This window comes from Mercenaria mercenaria, chromosome 11, assembly GCF_021730395.1.
Source record: "Mercenaria mercenaria strain notata chromosome 11, MADL_Memer_1, whole genome shotgun sequence".
Lineage (NCBI taxonomy): Eukaryota > Metazoa > Mollusca > Bivalvia > Venerida > Veneridae > Mercenaria > Mercenaria mercenaria.
In genome coordinates this window covers 60,232,325-60,253,589 of record NC_069371.1, presented here as the reverse complement: position 1 = coordinate 60,253,589, position 21,265 = coordinate 60,232,325, and the positions used below count along the sequence as shown (strand labels likewise).

The 21,265-nt window shown below is 34.1% G+C and overlaps 1 protein-coding gene across 2 annotated transcripts; it reads left to right on the top strand.

Annotated features, from left to right (window-relative positions):
• Positions 1-48: 48 nt before the first annotated feature.
• Positions 49-20,798, top strand: LOC123530717 (glycine--tRNA ligase-like). Of its 2 annotated transcripts, none has more exons than XM_053517526.1 (17): positions 49-308; positions 3,286-3,387; positions 4,153-4,252; positions 4,684-4,825; positions 6,817-6,905; positions 8,324-8,400; positions 9,933-10,078; positions 10,416-10,565; positions 11,651-11,816; positions 12,239-12,403; positions 12,969-13,077; positions 14,512-14,656; positions 15,674-15,759; positions 16,621-16,730; positions 17,260-17,353; positions 17,999-18,186; positions 19,511-20,798. In XM_053517526.1, exons 1-17 carry the CDS (start codon positions 87-89, stop codon positions 19,616-19,618), a joined length of 2,199 nt encoding a protein of 732 aa, XP_053373501.1. In that variant the 5' UTR covers positions 49-86; the 3' UTR covers positions 19,619-20,798. The 2 variants fall into 2 exon arrangements, with proteins under 2 accessions (XP_053373501.1, XP_053373502.1); XM_053517527.1 differs by having other exon boundaries at positions 12,969-13,081; positions 14,516-14,656.
• Positions 20,799-21,265: the final 467 nt, after the last annotated feature.

Sequence of the window (21,265 nt, the reverse complement as noted above, 5' to 3'; positions counted from 1 at the left end):
TTCTAAAAAGTATTTATATGTCGGAAGTGTATCCGTCTACCATAAAATCCTTTCGGCTGAAAGTAATAAACCGGCTTCCGTGGCAGATGTCAAAGCTGATGCAAGTTTTGCTCAAACAGCTGTGCAGAGGAATTACACAATCTTGCATTTACTCAGAAGTCTTCAGTCGATCACTGTCTACAACAGGCCAGTTATCTAAGACTGTTTCTGACTGGGGATCCAAAAAGCCGAAGCACTTTGTTTTGAAAGATATGGATCCAGAAATTGAGGAAAAGCTTGCTCCTTTCAGACAGGCTGTGAAAGAACAGGTATACTTGTATAGAGATTTTTAGAGAAGATACCTTAATTTGTCTGTCGGTGTTTATTTTTGTCGCAGAATTAAAAAGATTTGAAGCTAGCCCGTACCTGCCAAGGGTCTGACAGCCTTACTCATTTGGGTAAATTACATGATGTAGGACATGTTGTAGGAATTTTAGATTGTCTAGCCATCTATCTATCAATCTGCCGTTGCGGGAACGTAGACGTTTAAACCTGATGAATTCTAGCCGTCTGGTATCCAAATGTCTAGCCAGACCTGTTGAATTTCTATAGGCATCCGGAAGTCTGTTTATGAATTGTGTATAAATTTTTCTTTTGACATGGTGGCTTACTTTTACTCGCGAAATTCAAGTAAGAATAAAAAAATGCAAGTAGGAATTCATGGCACTCGAATACTTCTGCGATTTTGGTCGGGTGTTTCGCAAAGTTTTGCGAAAATGGAGAGGAAAAAAACATGTTTCTAAACTTTCTTTGGGCGAAAAGGCAGTGGCTACGATTACGGTACCGTAATCCTAGCCTCCGGTTCTAGGATTACGGAAGTTCCGTATTCCTAGACAACCCTATGAGGATAGGCTAGGATTACGGAAGTATTTTAAGATGCATAAAGTATATGTTAGGACACTCATAAATGATGTTGTAAACTTACTTATTTCACTTAGTTTTTCATGCCTGTCTTATTATTTCGTGTTTTCTATCCGCCGTTTTGGGGTAGTATAATCTTAATGGCGGTGCACGGAAATATATTAGAAATATGAGTGTCAAAGTTATAGATCATGTAGATTAAAAAAAAAAATTCTATACTTTGAATTTTATGATGTATAACCATATTGTATGTTATTAAAGACCATTTGTGTTGACTTGATGAAAAAAATGCAGGTATATACGAAACATAGATAATTCTATATTTCCGCGCACCGCCATTAAGATTATACTAACCCAAAACGGCCGATCGATAGCACGAAATATAAGTGAAATTAAGTGAAATGAGTAAGTTTACAATGTCATTTATGCATGTCCTAACATAAATTTGATGCCTCTTAAAATACTTCCGTAATCCTAGCCTATCCTCATAGGGTTGTCTAGGAATACGGAACTTCCGTAATCCTAGAACCGGAGGCTAGGATTACGGTAACGTAATCGTAGCCACTGCCGAGCGAAAAAGGCCCACGGAGACTGAAAATGCTCGCAACATCACGGGCAGTGACCCGAAAGAACCTAAAAGTAAAATTTCAGATTCAAGCCAAAAGCATACATGTGATAAGTTCAGAATCCCAAAACTGGAGGTTTGCCATTTTTCAGCTGGAGTTGGGTTCTCAAAACTGGAGGTTTAATTTTTTATCGACATAAATTAAGCGCACGCACGGACACATAACTTAGAGGCAAAATCCAACATTTTTGGCCACACAGTAATGTATATAAGTCTACACCAGAAGAAACAATCCTCATAACTCTTGATTTGAATTTTGACAGAGTTATTTTTTTTTTGTTAAAGTTTTATATAATGTCTAATATCTCTGTTACATACAAAGCTATTGCCTATTATGCCCCTTTTACTGGAAAAGCTTTAATTCAGAGTCAATCACTGAGAAAAGTCGAGCATGCTATCTTACAGAAGCTCCCTCTTGTTCTGACTTTAAACTTTCTTAACAGATTAAATTTGTAGAAACAAAGTCTCAATTTAGGTCTGAAATGAAGGTGAACAATTGCATTAACATTATTCTACTCGAGGACTTAAAAAAAGAAACATTGAGTACTTTGATCTGTACTTCGGAAACCAGAAAATCGATACTGGCCTGACCCCACGGCATCTGTCCAAACAGTGAAAAAGTTGGAAACGGAGCTGAACATTTAACTTTTATATGAAACCAAACAGCAACAAAACAACTTAATAAATTTAGCATGGAAACTGCTAGTAGAACCCACCACTTTGCTAGTGGAAAAGAATCGCACTAGCAAAAAATAGCTAGTGGGAAAAAAAGGTTGAATTTGATTCCTGTGTGATTTAATGTATGATACATCATACTTGAGGTTCTTGTAAAGCCTTTTAAAACCTCCCCTTGGGTGAATTTTTGTTTTAGTTTTTATGCCACATAGGCCTTTGTTTATCCTAAAAAATATACCAAGCTGTTCATAAGTAGGAAAAAAACTTTCAAGACACGTTATTTTCTATAGAACAACACATTTTGTCCTATATCACGTACATTTTTGTACTTTGACTGTTCTTGTTTTATTTTGTAGAATATATCAAACATCTTTTTCAAAGTATTTTATTACAAAATAAAATTTGGTCAGTCAAAGTAGTCTGTACAATTACGGAACGAGGTGACCATTATAGAAAGTATTTTCTACTTCTGAACAATTACGTATTTATATGAAATGAATATTTCTGGCCTTTCAGGTAAAATTTCCAAAATGAAAATTTACATGAGGGATGGTCTCAAATGCTTTACATGATCCTTAATAAGTTGCTTACCTAATGATTACCACAAATTTTCATTCTTCTACACACTGGCCAAAAAGCAAAGTTTTGCATGCAAGTATCTTTCAGGCTGTATCTCACTAATATTTACAGTTATTGAAACTTAACTCTAGACATCCATATTATCAAATGCACCTACCAGTACATACACAAGTTGGAGAACTCCTGGTTGACAGTTATTAAGATTTTTGACTAAGAAAACATTGTTAAAGTTCAGCATGCAAGTTTTTGTCATTGCCATAATAAAACTTGAATTTGTAATGAAGTGTCCGTTTATAAATGCCTCTAATCATTATTTAAAGATACCTGTTGCAGATCTTATTCTTTCAATGAATTAGTCAGTTGTATTGAAAGTTTGTGCTGTTACCTGTTGTATTAAAGGCATCCGAGGCAACATCTTAAAAAATTGAATTTATATCAATTTTAGGTTCTTATAAATCTTGGATATGTTCTGTCAGTGAAATATACTAACTTGTTGTTTATTTTAGGGTGACATTGTTCGAAAGCTTAAGGAGGAAAAGGCACCTGATATTGATCTGCAGAGAGCAGTTGCTGAACTGAAAACTAGAAAACATGCACTTGAACACAAGGTTAGTATAGATGCAGTTGAAAAGAAATTCCTTTAAAGCTACTCGTCCACAGTTTGTGTGAAATTTTTCAATATGTTCATTTTAACCAGGTTTGGCATAGAATGTATATAATAAATTATGACACTGAAAAATGATCAAGCTGGTGACAATAAAAGTTAGATATTGGTCAAAATGCCAGAAGAATGTATATTTTCTGCATTTCAAAAGTGCTGGAACAGTTTACTACTTTCTGCACAATATGTTTCAATTTGGTTGTTTATAAAATTATCATGCAAAAGTCATATGTCAGTGTGTACCATTAGTTGCTTTCACTGTACTCACTTTTTTATGGAGAAATTACTTTTTCGCCTAAAATGTGTGGGTTAGTCTCTATGCTCTAAGGTTTTATATGAAACTGTTATGCACTGATATGCAGTCAGTTCTTTGAATGTGGTGTCTTCTAAATGTGAAAGGTGCAAATCATTGTATAAATGTGGCTGGCAGTAAATTTCAAGGTCTTGAGAATTTGTCAAGTTTCAAAAGGAAAAGCTGTAGTTTCTTTGTTGGAATTTTATTTTGGGGTTTGACCCAACCAGTAATAATTCATTAAAAAATAGTCTCCAGTGAATGATAATGGTTTGAAGGTGCATTTGAAATGCCAGTTAAACATATACCAGAAAGAATTAATTAGTCTTTACTTATTTTGACAAAAATTAGATAGATTGACAACTTGAAATATTTTGTTAGTCAATGATAAAGCAATTTTTCATGCCTGTATCACTGTAGGAGTTTGAATTGGCACCAAAAGACAGCTTTGACAGGAGTAAGATGGAGGACCTGCTGAAACAGAAGTTCTTCTATGACCAGTCGTTTGCTATCTACGGAGGTATAGCTTACTTGCCTGTCTTATATTGTAAAGATAAGAAACAGATAAATGTAATTTCTTCAGCATAGTAACAAGCTCCACACTTTAGATAAAGCTTGCATCGTCTGATTTGTACCAGTATTGTATTATAATACAAAAATAATTTAATATTTACCTTGCTTCTCTCAGTTCAACTTCAATATATAAATGTTGAATAGTGACCTTCTTTTGTAATTTGATGGCAGAAAAGGTAAATCACAATTTTAGATTTATTCAGTATTCAGCCCATTTTCTTCTCAAAACCTGGTAGATAATCAGAGCTGAGACAGAATTTTGCTGACATTGTAAATATGAGAAGCAAAAATAAAGAATAAAATTGCAAAAAGATTTTCTTGTCAAAATCCAAAATATTTTTCAAAATACCATTAGAAGTATACAGTTTAATGTTTCAGGTGTAAACGGTCTGTATGACTTCGGTCCTATGGGATGTGCTGTGAAGGCAAACCTGTTGCAGGCATGGAGGAATTTCTTTGTTCTGGAAGAGAATTTACTGGAAGTTGACACAGCTATGCTCACTCCAGAGGCAGTTCTAAAGTAAGTGTCCATAACTATAAAAAGGAACATGGGTAAATAGTTGAAGACACTGGTATCATACCTTTTGTCCCTGAACTCTGTTAGAGTTGTCGTACCTGAGGGGGGGTCAAATTGTTTCATGCAAGGTAGCCATCAGACATGTTTTAGGAAGGTAATTGGTGCTGCATAGGTACCCACAGACATGGGAGTGTCATGGAAAACGCTTCTTTTTGGAAAAGTAAAGAATTTTGAAAACTATCCATTTTGTTATAGAAGAGTCAAAAGAAATTCCCTTAGTAACCTTTGAACTACATCCTTTATAAAAGATGCCCAATAAAATAAATAAGAGAATTTTTTGCTACTTTCTTTAAGAGTTAGGTCCATGTTTCGGAGAAAATAGTTCTAACATCACAAAATCATAGAAAGAAAGAGTTGTTTTACATGAAAATTAAACAGCATATAAATCATTTGTGTGTTTGTTTTGGGTTTAAAGCCATTTTCAACAGTATGATTTCAGTTATCTAATGGCCGGCAGTTAACCTATAAACCAGTATTCCTGGATTCTGTACCAGTACAAACTTCCCCAGATGAATCAGAGGTGGAGGACGAATGATTTTAGACACAATGTCTTATATCAAATAGTCATTAAGTACATACGTCCCACCCAGGGATCGATCTCACGACCCAGCGATCCTTAGAACAGGGCTCTCCCTGTTGAGCAAAGCGGGTGGGCTATAAAACATTTATTTCATTCTACAAAACCAGTTACCAATTTATTCATATATGTATTAAATTCTGGAAAGGGACTGCATGAAGGGGCCACACTTCTGGACAGTTCAACACCATTAAAACTCATCGATTTTAAAAAAACTGTTACATGTCTTCGTTTTGATGCATTTGCAACAATGTGCCAGTGCTTAAACATTACACATTAACTAGGTTAAACATTGTTTTTAACAAATGTTTACTTTTATTAGTCCCCTACTAGTGGAACACCAGAGGGGACTATAGGAATGCCCTCCGTTTGTTTGTCCATCCACAAATCAGGGATAATTTAGTCAGTCAGGGGTGTAACTGTTTCAAGTTAACGCAGTTTATAACCCATTTGAGTTATTGCTTATACTCCCATAACTTGTTTCAGTTATCATAAAATATTACAAAGCCCTCCTGTGCCAATTCCTCATTTTGAATGAGACTAATGCAATTACGTCCTGAATCCTTGAACTTTTATCTTTCCAGCTACGAAGTAAAAATTTTTACGCAAGGCTGATAAAGGTTTACGCAAAAGTTTTAAAACTATAAAACCCTTAACATCCCATTATGCTTATCAGGCCATGATCAGACTAAAAGAGAATTTGATTAACCACAGTTTGCTACTAATTCCACTTTAAAGGTCACTTTGTGAGAACAGCAAAAAGACTTTTTTTGAATAACTTGCCTGAGTTAACTATATTTTATAACTAATACAGGTTATAAAATGCTTGAAAAAGTAACTGAAATAGATTACATCACTTAAAATAGTTACACCCCTGACTGTTAGTCAGTAACATTTTATATTGTTGGACGTGTATGGATATTGGTCAGGATAATTTTCGAGAGTGATATTTTGTGAATGCAACATTCTGACAAAATGTCATAGAAAAGTCACGGAATTCTGTCTGCTTAAAAGCCTGTGCAAACCATGTTTTATTTAAAACTTTCAGTATGAACAATAAAAAACAAATAACAGACATAACACTGTTTAGTAAAAAGATTTATATTTGATGTAATGAACAGTGTGTGATATTTTGCCATTTGATTTTGGTCCATTCGGTCTTTTATAAGAAAGTATGTACAAAGCAACATGAATGTTGGAAACAAGTAGTTTAAAAGCTCTCGACCGAAGGAGCAACATTGGTCAAAACCACAAAATATTATATACAGATTTTGGTATTGGAGTATTAACTAAAGAAAAAAGTGATTGCGAAAAGTTCTCTCTAAGTAGCTATTTATCAGTACATTGTGTCTTTCAGGGCATCAGGTCATGTTGAGAGGTTTCAGGACTACATGGTGAAAGATGTGAAGAATGGAGAATGTTTTAGAGCTGACCACCTTATAGAAAGTTAGTAGAAAGATCTCATAGTAACAGATACATGTAATTGAGCCGTGCCAAGGGAAAACCAACATAGTGGCTTTGCGACCAGCATGGATCCAGACCAGCCTGCGCATCCGCGCAGTCTGGTCAGGATCCCTGCTGATCGTTAACAGTTTCTCTAATTGCAGTAGGCTTTAAAAGCGAACAGCATGGATCCTGACCAGACTGCGCAAATGCGCAGGCTGGTCTCGATCCATTCTGGTCGCAAACCCACTATGTTTGTTTTCCCATGGCACGGCTCATATTGTATTAACAGCTTATATACTAGTATACATTAATAAAATAAGTCACTAGGTTTTTATATGTTTACAGACAAGTCTTGTTTATTTTGAAGAATGTTTATAGCAAAGTTTTGCATTATTTTTAGCTCATCTGATTTTTTGAAAAAAAATGATGAGTTATTGTCATCACTTGAGCGGTTGTCGGCGTCGGCGTCGGCGTTGCCTGGTTAAGTTTTATGTTTAGGTCAGCTTTTCTCCTAAACTATCAAAGCTATTGCTTTGAAACTTGGAATACTTGTTCACCATCATAAGCTGACCCTGTATAGCAAGAAACATAACTCCATCTTGCTTTTTGCAAGATTTATGGCCCCTTTTGTACTTAGAAAATATCAGATTTCTTGGTTAAGTTTTATGTTTAGGTCAACTTTTCTCCTAAACTATCAAAGCTTTTGCTTTGAAACTTGGAATACTTGTTCACCATCATAAGCAGACCCTGTACATCAAGAAACATAACTCCATCTTGCTTTTTGCAAGAATTATTGCCCCTTTTGGACTTAGAAAATCAGTTTTCTTGGTTAAGTTTTATGTTTAGGTCAGCTTTTATCCTAAACTATCAAAGCTATTCCTTTAAAACTTGCAACACTTGTTCACCATCATAAGCTGACCCTGTACAGCAAGAAACATAACTCCATCCTGCTTTTTGCAAGATTTATGGCCCCTTTTGGACTTAGAAAATATCAGATTTCTTGGTTAAGTTTTATGTTTAGGTCAACTTTTTCTCTTAAACTATCAAAGCTATTGCTTTAAAACTTGCAACTCTTGTTCACCATCATAAGCTGACCCTGTACAGCAAGCAACATTACTCCATCCTGCTTTTTGCAATTATTATTGCCCCTTTTGGACTTAGAAAAATCATTTTCTTGGTTGAATATTATGTTTAAGTCAACTTTTCTCATAAACTATCAAAGCTATGCTTTAAAACTTGCAACAGTTTTTCACCATCATAAGTGGACACTGTACATCAAGAAACATAACTCTATCCTGCTTTTTGCAAGAGTGATGGCCCTTTTTAGACTTAGAAAATCATGGGTAGGACAATATTTCTATTATACAAAAAAAATCAGATGAGCGTCAGCACCCGCAAGGCGGTGCTCTTGTTTTCAGATACATTTGAGAAGATGTTAACAGACAAAAAGGTTTCTGCCGAGGTGAAGGAGGAGATCAGGAAAATCATGCCAACAGTAAGTATGAAACAATAGAAAGCTTGAAGATAGCTTTAAGAGCTTCATTGTGGATGACTTGTTATGGTTGCTTAGAATTAAAATCACTTGTTGTCCTCTCTTTTGGGTTTGAGTCTTACTTAGGGTTTTCATTTTAGGAAACCATCAAGCTGGCTTGTGACAGATTGATAGTTGTTAATCAGCTACCTGTCCATGCCTGAAGTAAAACTGTGTCTGTGTAACATTAAACTGGCTAGCTTTGTTGAATGTCAGTAGTTCTGACCAGGCCCTGGCCACAAAATACTGTTCAACATGTAGCTAGTTTTCGGAATGTTAATGTTTCTGTTCAGGCTATGGTTTTGACCAGGTATAGGCCATGAAATACTGTTAAACATCTAGCTAGATTGTGGAATATCAATGGTTCTGACCAGGTACAGGCCATGAAATACTGTTAAACATCTAGCAGGGATCATCCTAGGTCAAAACTTTAGGGAGAAGTGACTTCTCCCTCTGCAGAATTTAGGGAGAAATCGAGGAATTTAAGGAGAAGATTCGACATAGTATTCAGTTTCCTACCTATAATTATATATTTCCACTTTCTGTGGGTCTTGCTGTAACTTATAAACAGTAATTATTTAAGGAAATTGATTATTTTCATGAATTGCTAAATAAAGTATTAACTTAGCTATGAAAAAATCGCCTTAAAATTTTTGTCCGAAATTTACACATCTGAAACTCGTAAGTTTATCAGGTGCACAATCGAAACGCCATGAAAATTTTCATTCATGTTTTTGATTCTCGTGTTTCAATATTGCCAGATTCTTGCATCAACTTGTTCAGATTTATACATCTAATTTATATATTTATTAATTTTTATCAAAATGATACCAAACTCGTAGATATTGGCGATCTGTTTACAATAATTTTGTACGGCAGTTGAGACGTCCTCAGAATCGTATTTTTCTTTATCAACAGCGCCCGGGCAATTCATTAACAGAAATTGGCCGTATTTGAAATATTTTTTGAAGTAAGTTTTAATAAAATCAATAAATAATATACAATTGATGCATAAGATAATGCACTCGTTAAGTTTATCGGCTTTTTACACGCCAATTGAAAATTCTCAAAATGGCGACGGCTTACAATATTATTGATTAATACTATGGGATATTAACGATATGATTGGATGAAGTTTGACAGGCGAGTAGGTGGGGTTGACTATGGATTTATCGGTAATTTAATCTAGAATATGCATCAAGTTTTACAACTTTAAGTAAGCAGATTACAACACTCAGAAAAACTCGGCGATTAGGATTTCGCCTTGAGGCGATAATTAGGCGAAGTGGCCGACTTTACAGCGATGATATCGCTCAAATCGCCTTGTAGGATGATCCCTGATCTAGCTGGATTGTGGAATATCAGTGGTTCTGACCAGGTATAGGCCATAAAATACTGTTAAAACAAGCCTATATAGAGGAGACAAGCAACCTTCACATTCCATTTGCTAAAAGTGTATGGTAATAGATCAAACTTTACTTAATGTTCTTCTACAGATTGACAATATGAATCAAGAAGAGATGGGAAAAACGTTGAAACAGTTCAACATGAAGTCTCCAGTCACAGGCAATGATATCTCAGAGCCGATGGAATTTAACCTCATGTTTGCCACATCTATAGGACCAACTGGCACACTGAAAGGGTTAGTTTATAAGATTCTAAAATGTTTAGATCAAGGGGACATGTTCACCAGACTTGTTCATGTTGGAAGGAAGTTTTATATAGATGTGGAGTCAATCACACACTTCAGCTTAGTATGCCAGCACAGACATGTAAGGGAAATGAAATAATCTTGTATTTAAAAGGCTTCTTTCATTCATTAATAATGCTTCAAAAAAGAATTTTTCTCTTAAGTCTGATCCGTGTTAAAAGTTTGAGATATAAAAAATAGGGTACGTTGAAGCCTATTTAGGTGATAATTAGACTACAATGCTTAGCAAAATGTAGTAAATTTGAAATATCTTGGATGGTTTTTTCAGGTACTTGAGACCAGAAACAGCTCAGGGTATATTTGTGAACTTTAAAAGGTTGCTTGAATTTAATGGTGGCAAACTGCCATTTGGTGGAGCCCAAATTGGTAATGCCTTCAGGAATGAGATTTCACCCAGATCTGGTTTAATCCGAGTCAGGTAGGATATTTTATTAGAAAATATTGTGAAAACATCAATACCGGTATTTGTAGGGGATTAATTTAGTTCTCCATATGATATTTTGACCCTGGGAGGTAATTACCTTCACTATTGAAAATACAGGGGTAAATTGCAAAATTTGAAAAATGTTAGGGGGTATTTGAGCTGTTTGAAGTATGTGCCAGTTAAAGGGAGACTTTTGATTATTAACAGCATTTTCATTGGCTGATCACATTGTCAACTTTGTTTGTTTTGCAAACTGTACATTTAAGATGACATTTAGAACTTTAGTGTCTATACTATTTGGTTTGGGCTCAGTTGTGATTAAAATTTCAAGCTTATTTGAACCACTTTCTCATCTTCGTATTGGTTCGTACTGGTGTCAAATGAGAAGATTTGTCTTTAAGATATTTTATTTACAAAAAGACAACAAAAACCTCTAGTTCTGTTTAACAGGTCTGCATTATTATACCCTGAGATATTTTTACCTTTAACTGTGACCTTGACCTTGGACCTAATGACCTCGGTTGTGCCGCTTGTGCGCTCAGCATGTCATCTGGTTGAGGTTTACAACCTCAAATTTATGTCTGCGCCATACCCTCTTAATCAATATAAGAATTTTCAAAAAGCTAGCGTCAATTGTTAACCGCATCAAGACGACATGCAGTGTGCACAACTTACTATAAGGTGCAAGTTTAAGGTCACGCTTGAAGGTCAAAGATCATTTTCATCAATTCAGTGCTCATGGAACACAGTTACTTAAATAGTTAACAGAAATAAATACAGTTAATTTCTGTACATTGGTAGGGAAAGCAAGTCCTTTTGTCATAGTTTAGAAACAGCATGATTTCCATAGAGTTTTAGCCAGCTGTTAACAATCTTTGGATAGAGTTGGCAACACTTTGTCTCTGTTTTGTATATTTATGTTAATATGCAAGAATTGTTAAGAATTGATATGGTTATAGTATTAAAAGGATTTTTGATATGAAAAAATACCCTTTTATGTTATAATTTCAGGGTTTATTCAGTTATAATACTTCAAGCAGTTGTGATATAAAAACACCATTTTATGGTACAATTTTCAGAGAATTCACCATGGCAGAAATAGAGTACTTTGTTGACCCGAAAGAGAAGGCTAAATTTTTCAAATTTGATTCAGTAAAGGATCTCAAAGTGACACTGTTTTCTGGCTGTCGACAGATGGATGGTAAAGGCCCGGAAGTGAAAACTCTCAGAGAAGCTGTAGCTGATGTAAGTCTTTAAACATTTACTGTGTATGATTTCCTCATATATAAAAATTACAATACAGAGATAGTTCCTCACAACTCGTTATCATATTGCTGATACGTTTCTGAAAAGTGCAATAAATACTCTTAAAAAGCAGTTATTCAAGCTCATTTTTGAAGAGCTTAATATTTAAGCGAGTCAAGCTCTTTAAGTTATATCCAGACTTATATCAGAATTTTGTTCATTAAGCATATCTTACATGTAAACCAAGGTATTCCTGTGGTTTTAGTAAAGATACAATATCAACAAAACCACATTTTGATGCCCATAAAGACTTCTTACTAACTTTGCTCTGAAGAAATCACACTGTGTAATTTCCTGTTTATTGTTGCATGTACCTTTTAATACCAATCATGTTTGATTTACTTGAAAAAAATTATTGACAGGGTACGATAGCCAACGAGACGCTAGCTTACTTCATGGCTCGTATATACATGTTCCTAATCAAAATTGGTGTAGACGATAAAAAGTTCCGCTTCAGACAACATTTGTCCAACGAAATGGCTCACTATGCCTGTGACTGCTGGGATGCTGAGCTCAAAACTTCATATGTAAGTACTAATTTAGTTAGCTGAAATGTTTGTTAGATGAAACTTTTTTTTTTCTGAAAAAAAGAAGAAAAAAACGTAATATAATAATGAAAATTTGAGTTTACTCCATCATTTGACCTAAAGGGGCTCAAGGATGTAGTTATAGTTTTATAAATCGGGTAGTATTTTATCTCCAAATCTAGAATTTAGTCTTTTTGTTGGTAGAGCTTCCAATACTGAGTAGTTAACCCTTATTCTGCTAAATTTCTATATTAATAAACTTGTCCATCTTTCAATTTGGATGTACATTAAGTGTTAAAGGGGTGCTTACCAAAAAGATAATGACTAAATTGCAAACAGTGCAGAGATTGATCACTAGATCTTTACGCTGGTTGCAAAGGCAGAATCAGTTGTGTCCAGCATGGTAAGGGTTATGGTCACTGACTTCCAATGACTTCACCAAGGTTAAAATTTCTACTTGGAGTGTAGAATTTTTCATGAAATTAATGACTTTGCAGTGAATATTGAAGAAAGATTGTTTTGCTGCCTTGAGTTTGTTTGTCAAAGCATTTTCCTTTGTATACAGGGCTGGATTGAATGTGTTGGTTGTGCAGACAGATCATGCTATGACTTGACATGCCATCAGAAAGCAACTGGTCTCAAACTTGTAGCGGAGAGAAAATTGGCAGAACCTATATCCTTTCACTCAATCACTGGAATGATATAGAAGAACACTTTAAGGTAGTAGATGTGTAATAGAGTACCTCCTTTTTGAAGAGTATTCAATTCCTACCACAAACCCACATTTACTGCAATTCTCAGGGGGGCGTAGGTTCAAGCCCTACTGGGACCAATTTTTTTTTCCCCTTATTTTCGATTTTTTCTAGTAAGTGTTTACTTCTTGCAAGACTTATGATAGATTTATTGTACAAAAAATGAAAAAAAAACATTTGCTAAGCGATTTCTTGCTGTTCAAAGTGAATTTACTACTTAAACAGAAGGGGTAGAGTTACACATCTGTAAAAATTTTGAGTTACATGTGGTAAAAGTTCTCTATTTTGCTTCCATTCTTTAGATTACATATTGTGGAAGAAATTTAGGTAGGTTTTACATCTGTCCCAAGGTAATTTTTGAATGAAGTAAGCAAAATTCAAAACAGAAACAAGGATTCGACCTTATTTTTTCAATGTTGAAATAAGAATTCTGTATCATTAAATCCGTTTACTTGAGGAACGCTATATAAAATGATATCCACATTTTTATTTTGTGTTTAATAATTGTTTAACAATAGTTTGATGATTCTTTTATTAAAATTAATGGTAAAATGAGTTCTCTGCAAACATTTTATATAGCAGCCATCACTTTGAAATTTTTCTCTACTTGAGCTAGAGGATATACCACAAGTTATACAAAATTTAGAAAAAACGGCATGGTAAAAGTTGTTTAAAATTTGCAATACAGTGCAAAACACGGTCATCTTTAAGAATATACTATGCAAATGCCATTTTGTAAACATTGCTATTACACCTCTACTACCTTAAATACTTGTACATTAGAAGCTGATATATAAGTTTTGATACTTTTATATTGAGAGTAATCACTTGAATGTGGAATTAGATTCTTTTTGTTGTATGAAATTAACTGAGACTTGTTTATTTTAGCTTGATTGTGATGAAGATGTCAAGCTTGTTTGATGCACCTTTGGGTCTGCTTCCTGAAAAAACCAATACTGCTGTCATAAGAAGTTTGGTTGTGACCCAAATGGAACTGAAACAGATGACCCCCCCCCCCCACCACCCCCAGTTGAGTGGCCAACACTAACTACTAGACCAGTGCCCAGTGCTCCCCTTATTAGAATAAAGAAAAAATATACAAACTAACTCAGTTTTAACTTGATCATTGGTATCAAATTAAAAAAATATTATGTATTATGTAACTTAAAGCATCTTTAAGTTGATATATATTTGCAGTCGTTTACTAAGTTTTAAATTTTACTTGTGCTCGGAGTCCATATTTCTGGTTAGAATGTTGTCACATTGTTGATTTACCTCAGTAACTAACACCTGTTAATAATGGTACTGTCCTGTTCTTTGAGTATTTGTCTGGTCTTTTCCTTAACTGTACTCACAAAACTATAGATGTTGTGGAATGTAAAGTGAACAAAGGGGTAATAGGCAAAGTGTTCAAAAAAAATGCTAAGGTTGTTACAGACTTTATTGCTCGAATGGACGAGAGTGAACTTGATGCCATGGATAAAATACTCAAAGAAAAAGGGTATGTACATGTGCTGACATTTTCATATGAGTAGAAAACACTTACATTTGCAGTAAAATCAATTACAGTGGAACCTGTCTAATCCGAACATGCTCGGACCGGAAAAAAAGTTCGGATTAGAGGTGTTTTCGGATTAGAAAGGTTTCTATTTTAGAACGAAAAAATATGCTTTTTGTTACACATGATGTGTAGATTCATCTTTTTTTGTGAACAGACTAATAAAAAATAGTTAAATTGTAAGCAACATGTAGGTTGCTTTAGTGCAATGTAAGTTTCATGTTAATTCAGCTTCTCAATATCACTTGTAAACATTTTTTCTCCACTCCTACATTCCCAGAAAGTAGCTAAAAGGAGAATATTTTACTTGTCCAGTGATTGTTATGATCCGATTTAATTTGCTGCTTTAAATGAAGAAATTGCACAAAAATAAGTGAGGAAGGTACAGATTAATAAGGATCTATTACTTTGGCAGTACTTATTGCACGTATGTCTATTCTTACAAATTTCTGTTCAAACAAATTATTGTATTTGCTTCTTTCACACATGTGCATACTGCAAAAATCTTACATGACTTCATATTTCCAGTATGGGGCCTATTGTTGTTGACACCTTTATGAAGAGTAATAGTTGAAATTGTAAACAGATTCAAAAATGTCAAAAGTTAGCAAGACTTACACCAGAAACATTGACTAAGGTTCGGATTAGAAGGGTAAAATTTAATGTAATTAGATATAAAAATCACAAAAGTTTGCTTGGTTTACGGAGTAGAGAGGTTTCGGATTACAAGGGTATTTTAACAATAGAGAATGAATAGGAAAAATGGGACCAAAAAATTCGTTGAGTTTAAAGAGGTTTTCGGATTAGAGGGGTTCGGATTAGTGAGGTTCCACTGTACAAGGCCTAAGTCATGAAATCTGCATGAACTAGATCCAAAGGAGTATACTGTATGAATAATTCCATAGTACATGTAAATGAAGTGTCATAGCTAAATTGATATTGAATGTATTTCCATTTCAGAGAATATGAAATCAAACCAAATGATCAGTCACATCTTGTTAAATCAGACATGGTTACCATAAACAGATTTCAAAAAACAGTTCATGGTATGTTGCCTTTTTCATGTTGATTTTAATTATGTATTTTATCTTTTGAGTAGACTTTGTCAAATTCAATCCTCATTAGTGATGCAGTAAAGATGAAACCCTTCTGTAAACATAAATTGTTATGTTAAGGGATGAAACCTAGTACAAACAATACTGGATGTCTATGGTTTATTGCTTAAGGTAAAGTTGAAATTCGATATCTCGAATGCCAGAGGATCAAGCATTTTGCTTTGAGATAACCGAAATTTGACTTAAAATGATATTTCGTGCACATGTTTTTGGGACGGGAATTAAAAATGTCTTTCCTATATAAGCGAGTTTGATATTTTGAGTTTCAACCTTATTTGACCTCAATGTGTTCATCTTAGGAAGATATCTAGAAGGTTGGTGGTTTTACTCAGGTGTCTGCCTTTGTCTTAAGAATATCTCAAGCCTGTTTTTCATTAAAATCTTTTGTCCTAGATATTTACTTCAGATGTAGAAAATCCTCATCAAATGTATTTAATTTTTACTGAATATATAAATTGCTTGTGTATTTCCAGCTACATACTTTATTCAGTGGTTGTTAAAAAAATCCAAAATTTTAGAAGTAGTACACATTTATACTGTATTATACATGTATTAATGTGTACTATTTGAAAAATAATACATAGTACTGTTAATACACATTAAGTTGTTAATTTTAAGTTTACTTTAAGTAACTATTTTCAGTAATTGTAAATGCTTTCATAAATGGACTTAAGGTCTGATATACCTCAGTTATGTCATGATGTGTACTCTAGGTCTCACAGCATCTTAAAAGCTGGAAAGAGAGTTACATTAAAAGTGACAATAATGTTCTTTATCTGTTTGATTTTCCAGTTGAAGACTTTAATCCATCTGTGATAGAGCCGTCCTTTGGTATTGGTAGAGTAATGTATGCCTTGTTTGAACACAACTTCAAAGTCAGAGAAGGCGATGAACAGAGATCAGTTAGTAGTTTAACAGATATATGCTTTTAGTCATGTCACATGTTTTAAAAAACAATTCCATTTTAGATATATGGGTGAGACTGCAGTAAAATTACATGCAAAATATGAAAAGCATATCAAAAACATAGGCCTAAAATTTAAGGGAAAAGTCCTTAAATTTGTTTTGACTGGTTTGTATGAAACCTGGAATGAAGTATATGAATTTTGATCACTGTATGCTTATCTCACAATAAGATTTGTTTGTTTTGGGTTTTGCACTGTTTTTCAACATAATGATTTCAGTTATGTAATGATGGGCAGATAACGTAACCAGTGTTCCTGCATTCTATACCAGAATGTCTTTTATCGAATCATAGAGAACATACATCTCACCTAGGTTTCGAACTTGCGACCCAGCGATCCGGAGATCTGCGTTCTCCCTATTGAGCTAAATAGGCTTTTATCACAATTAAAACTCTACCCTGTAAATCCGTTCATCACAATGTCAGTTCTCCGAAGTCTCTAAGAATGTTTATGTTTTCTATTTCAGTTCTTATCACTGCCACCAGTCATTGCACCATACAAGTGTTCAGTTCTGCCATTGAGTAACAACCCACAGTTGATGCCTTTTGTTAGTGAGCTGTGTATGTATTCATATTCATATTATGTAACAGTTGCTTCGGTGTTTTCTAAAGTCTTCATTATTGAAACTAAGGATGCTATTTTTCTGGCCTTCTGAAGAAAATATAGACTGGAAGCCTGTTATCATTAATTTTTGTCTGCACACAATTTCATAGTTTGTCTTAAAATGCCTTTTAATACTTCGAATCCGTGGATTTGCCATGACCTTAAATGAGTTGGTTTGACTTAAGATCTAAAAACATAGTATTATAAAGACATTGCAGCTTTATCAAGATTTAAATCGGGCAATTTGTTTAGGACAGAACTGGTTAAAAGTCTTCTCTATGAGGCAGAAATTATAGCATAATTTATAGTTTTTTCATCTTTACTTACAAGTATCAGATGAGAAGTAAATTATTTTAGATGTATTTTGTTAAAGGTACCTTGGTATAAATTTATTCACTTAGAATGTTTTGTTAGTATTACTGTAAATTGAAAGGTTAATTAATATATTAAAATATTTTATAATGCAGTATTATAAGTATGAACAATTAGTCACATTATATCTGCACAGAACAGTACCACTCATAACATAAATCTTTGTTTTCATGATATGATCAATATAAAGCCATAGTAGTATACATTATCCATTTCTGACATGTTTACAGCTAAAGATCTGTTGAAGTGTGACATTTCCCACAAGGTGGACAGTAGCACTGGTTCTATAGGCCGCAGGTACGCTCGTACCGATGCTATCGCTATACCATACGGTATCACAGTAGACTTTGATACGTTGAAGGAACCACACTCGGCAACACTCAGAGAACGAGACTCCATGAAGCAGATCAGAGCACCTGTAAGTTTTTATTTTTTTATTCTGGTTTCATTATCATCATATGAGCCGTGCCATGAGAAAACCAACATAGTGGCTTTGTGAACAGCATGGATCCAGACCAGCCTGCGCATCTGCGCAGTCTGGTCAGGATCCATGCTGTTCGCTTTCAAAGCCTATTGGAATTAGAGATACTGTTAGCGAACAGCATGGATCCTGACCAGACTGCGCGGATGTGCAGGCTGGTCTGGATCCATGCTGTTCGCAAAGCCACTATGTTGGTTTTCTCATTGTCATCATATTGTTATGTTCCTTTTATAGTTGATAGGTAGAGCTTTTACAGCATTGATTGTAAGTCCTGTGCGACTTTTTTCCATAGGCCATGGAGTTACTGCTGCCATAGGTTAGGTATATAACCAGTGTAGGTTTAACACTAGGTGAACCTAACCCTAACCTTTAGTCAGTATATTAAAGTCATAATTTAGTGGTGCAAAGCCTGGACTATGGCCGACAAGACCATAGAAAGTAGTATTTCACTACATTCATGGTGTTTTGTTGTGTTCATGTAGTTGCAATAACTTGTGTTTATAATATTGGTAATGTTTAAATTGCTTTGTTAGGTTTAACACTGTTTTTCAACAAAAATATATTTTTGATATGGCAATTATTTAACTTGTATTGATCTGTTATCCTCAGATGGCTGACAACTTTGTTAATCTAGAGTTGTGGACAGAGGTCAGACATTTTATTTGAAGGTCTTGCACCTGTGTTAGTAGTTTAAAATTTCTGTGTGACTACAAATTTTCATTGGGCGTTTCAGCATTCTTCATACTAAAGTTAGCTCTTATTAGTATATGGTTTGCAACTCAGTTCGAGAATGCTAAAATTGCTTCAGAGAGAACGTAATTGAAAGGAAATTTCTGTCATTACTGATCCTCTAAGTTAATCTTAACAGAGATACTATGACTTGATTGCAAGTTTTATGCTCTGCCTATTGAGCAAAACAGGCAAGCTTGCAGTTTGATACAGAGAAAGTAAAGATAATATACATTTGTGGCAAACCAGTTGGTTTAATGTTACTTGCTCTTCACCATTTTAAGTTTTGAAATAATATAGTTTCTTAAAACTTCCAACAGGATTTCAAAATTGACTGCCAAAATGTTGCGGTTTTTTTTGGCCCAGAAAACAAATACCCAGGTATTTGAATGTAGGCTTGAAGTTTTAAAATTTATCATTTTTGTAACTAAGGGTGCAATGAAAAAGTGGTCTGACTAACTTTGACCATTCTCTTTAGTCATTGGATGTTGAGTTACCTAAGCTTAAAGTCAATTTACTGTTTACATTACAGATCACAGAGCTTGCGCAGATTGTGTATGATCTGGCCAATCACAGACGTACCTGGGATGACATTCTCAATAATTACCCTATTTTCGAACAACAGGAATCAACTAAATAATGATGGCATATGTTTAGTTCCAACATAACATCATAACATTATGACATCATCAGTTACTTTTATGGGCATTTCTTGAATTTTCTGACTAGAGATCATGCAAATATAAACTAACACATTATTTAAAGAAGATAAAAAACGTACTGAAAGATAGTTTTCGTTTCATGGAATTCAATGAAAAAGCCATGCCTTAAGTTGTTGCAAAGGATAAAACGATTCAAATATTTACCTTGCCAATTTGTAATGAAGTACATGTACTGTCAGAGTATGGTTTAGGCAATAACGAAGTTTCCTTTGTGTGTGAAATTGCTGATACTACTTTAAAGAGAAAATAAATGAGACTTTCATTAATTTGTTTGGAATTAACTTCTTGTTAGACTCAAAATGATCTCTACAAAAGCCAGTACCCCACGAATGTTAATTATCTTAATTATAGCAGTTGGAAAGTAACAAATTTTTCAACAATGCAAGTTTGTTTATATTTTTATATGTATAATGAACACACATATATCATTTGGTGCATTTTTTATAATATTTTGTTAAGGCTTGCATGTTATATAATATTATACTATGCAACATTTTATTTGGCAGAGTTTAGTCCCCTGAATACTTTTTATTTATAGTGCTTAAAATTTTTAAAAGTTGGAAAGATATCAGTGATAAAATTAAACCCCAGACGAAAAACAACATATTGTTTTTTTGTTCCCATTTTCTTACTTCTCATTGTCATACTAAAGTTTACAGAAAATCCATCATGACAGTAGTTTACTTGTTAAAATATCCTTCGGTGTTGCAAAAAAATGATCACCATTTATTTTGAAGAATATCAGATTCTGTCATGTATTGTTACGAAACAAAAGTTTCAAGTAGATATATCAGTTTGAATAATGGGGTACAATTATTTTGACAGTCAGCACAGGTTGTATGAGAAAAACAGTTTCTGGACTGTCTTGCAATTTATGGTGTTTCCATTTTATATGCCTACAACATGTTTTGGAATCTCCAATCTATTACCAATTCTTTCAAATAAAATGCAATAATTGTGATAAATTTCTACTGATGTAAAGTGATATCTTGGTAAAATTGTCATCTTACTAATAGTGCTTTTAAATACTTCAGTTAGCAGTTAACAATGCAATTTGAAATACATGTAATAGAAAAAAAAATGGAAAATTTGTTGTTTTGACAGTTTCTTTACTTTATTGTAATCCTGGCCTTCAAACATTTTAACACTGGGGTCATATGGTCAGTTTTCAAAATATACTTGAGATGGAAAACTATATACCCAGTCACCATTGGGGTATGTGGCATATATGTTTTATATATAGCTCTTATCAACCTGGTCTTAATGAAACTGTTGGAATAATTGGCTTTTTGAAATCTTGGTCATGCTTGAAACTTGGTTAACTGCGGTCAAAAACAGTCACTTCAGGGAATATTTTTGGTAAAATTCATACTGTGTTAAAACACCACCACCATAATCATCATTTTACATACATAAATACCAAAAGAAATAGCAAACAGTGTGCCAGTTGCATTTTTAGCTCGACTATTCATAGAATAGTAGAGCTATTGGACTCGCCCATGTGTCGGCATCCGCGTCCCAATTTGGTTAAGGTTTTGTATGTAAGCTGGTATCTCAGTAACCAC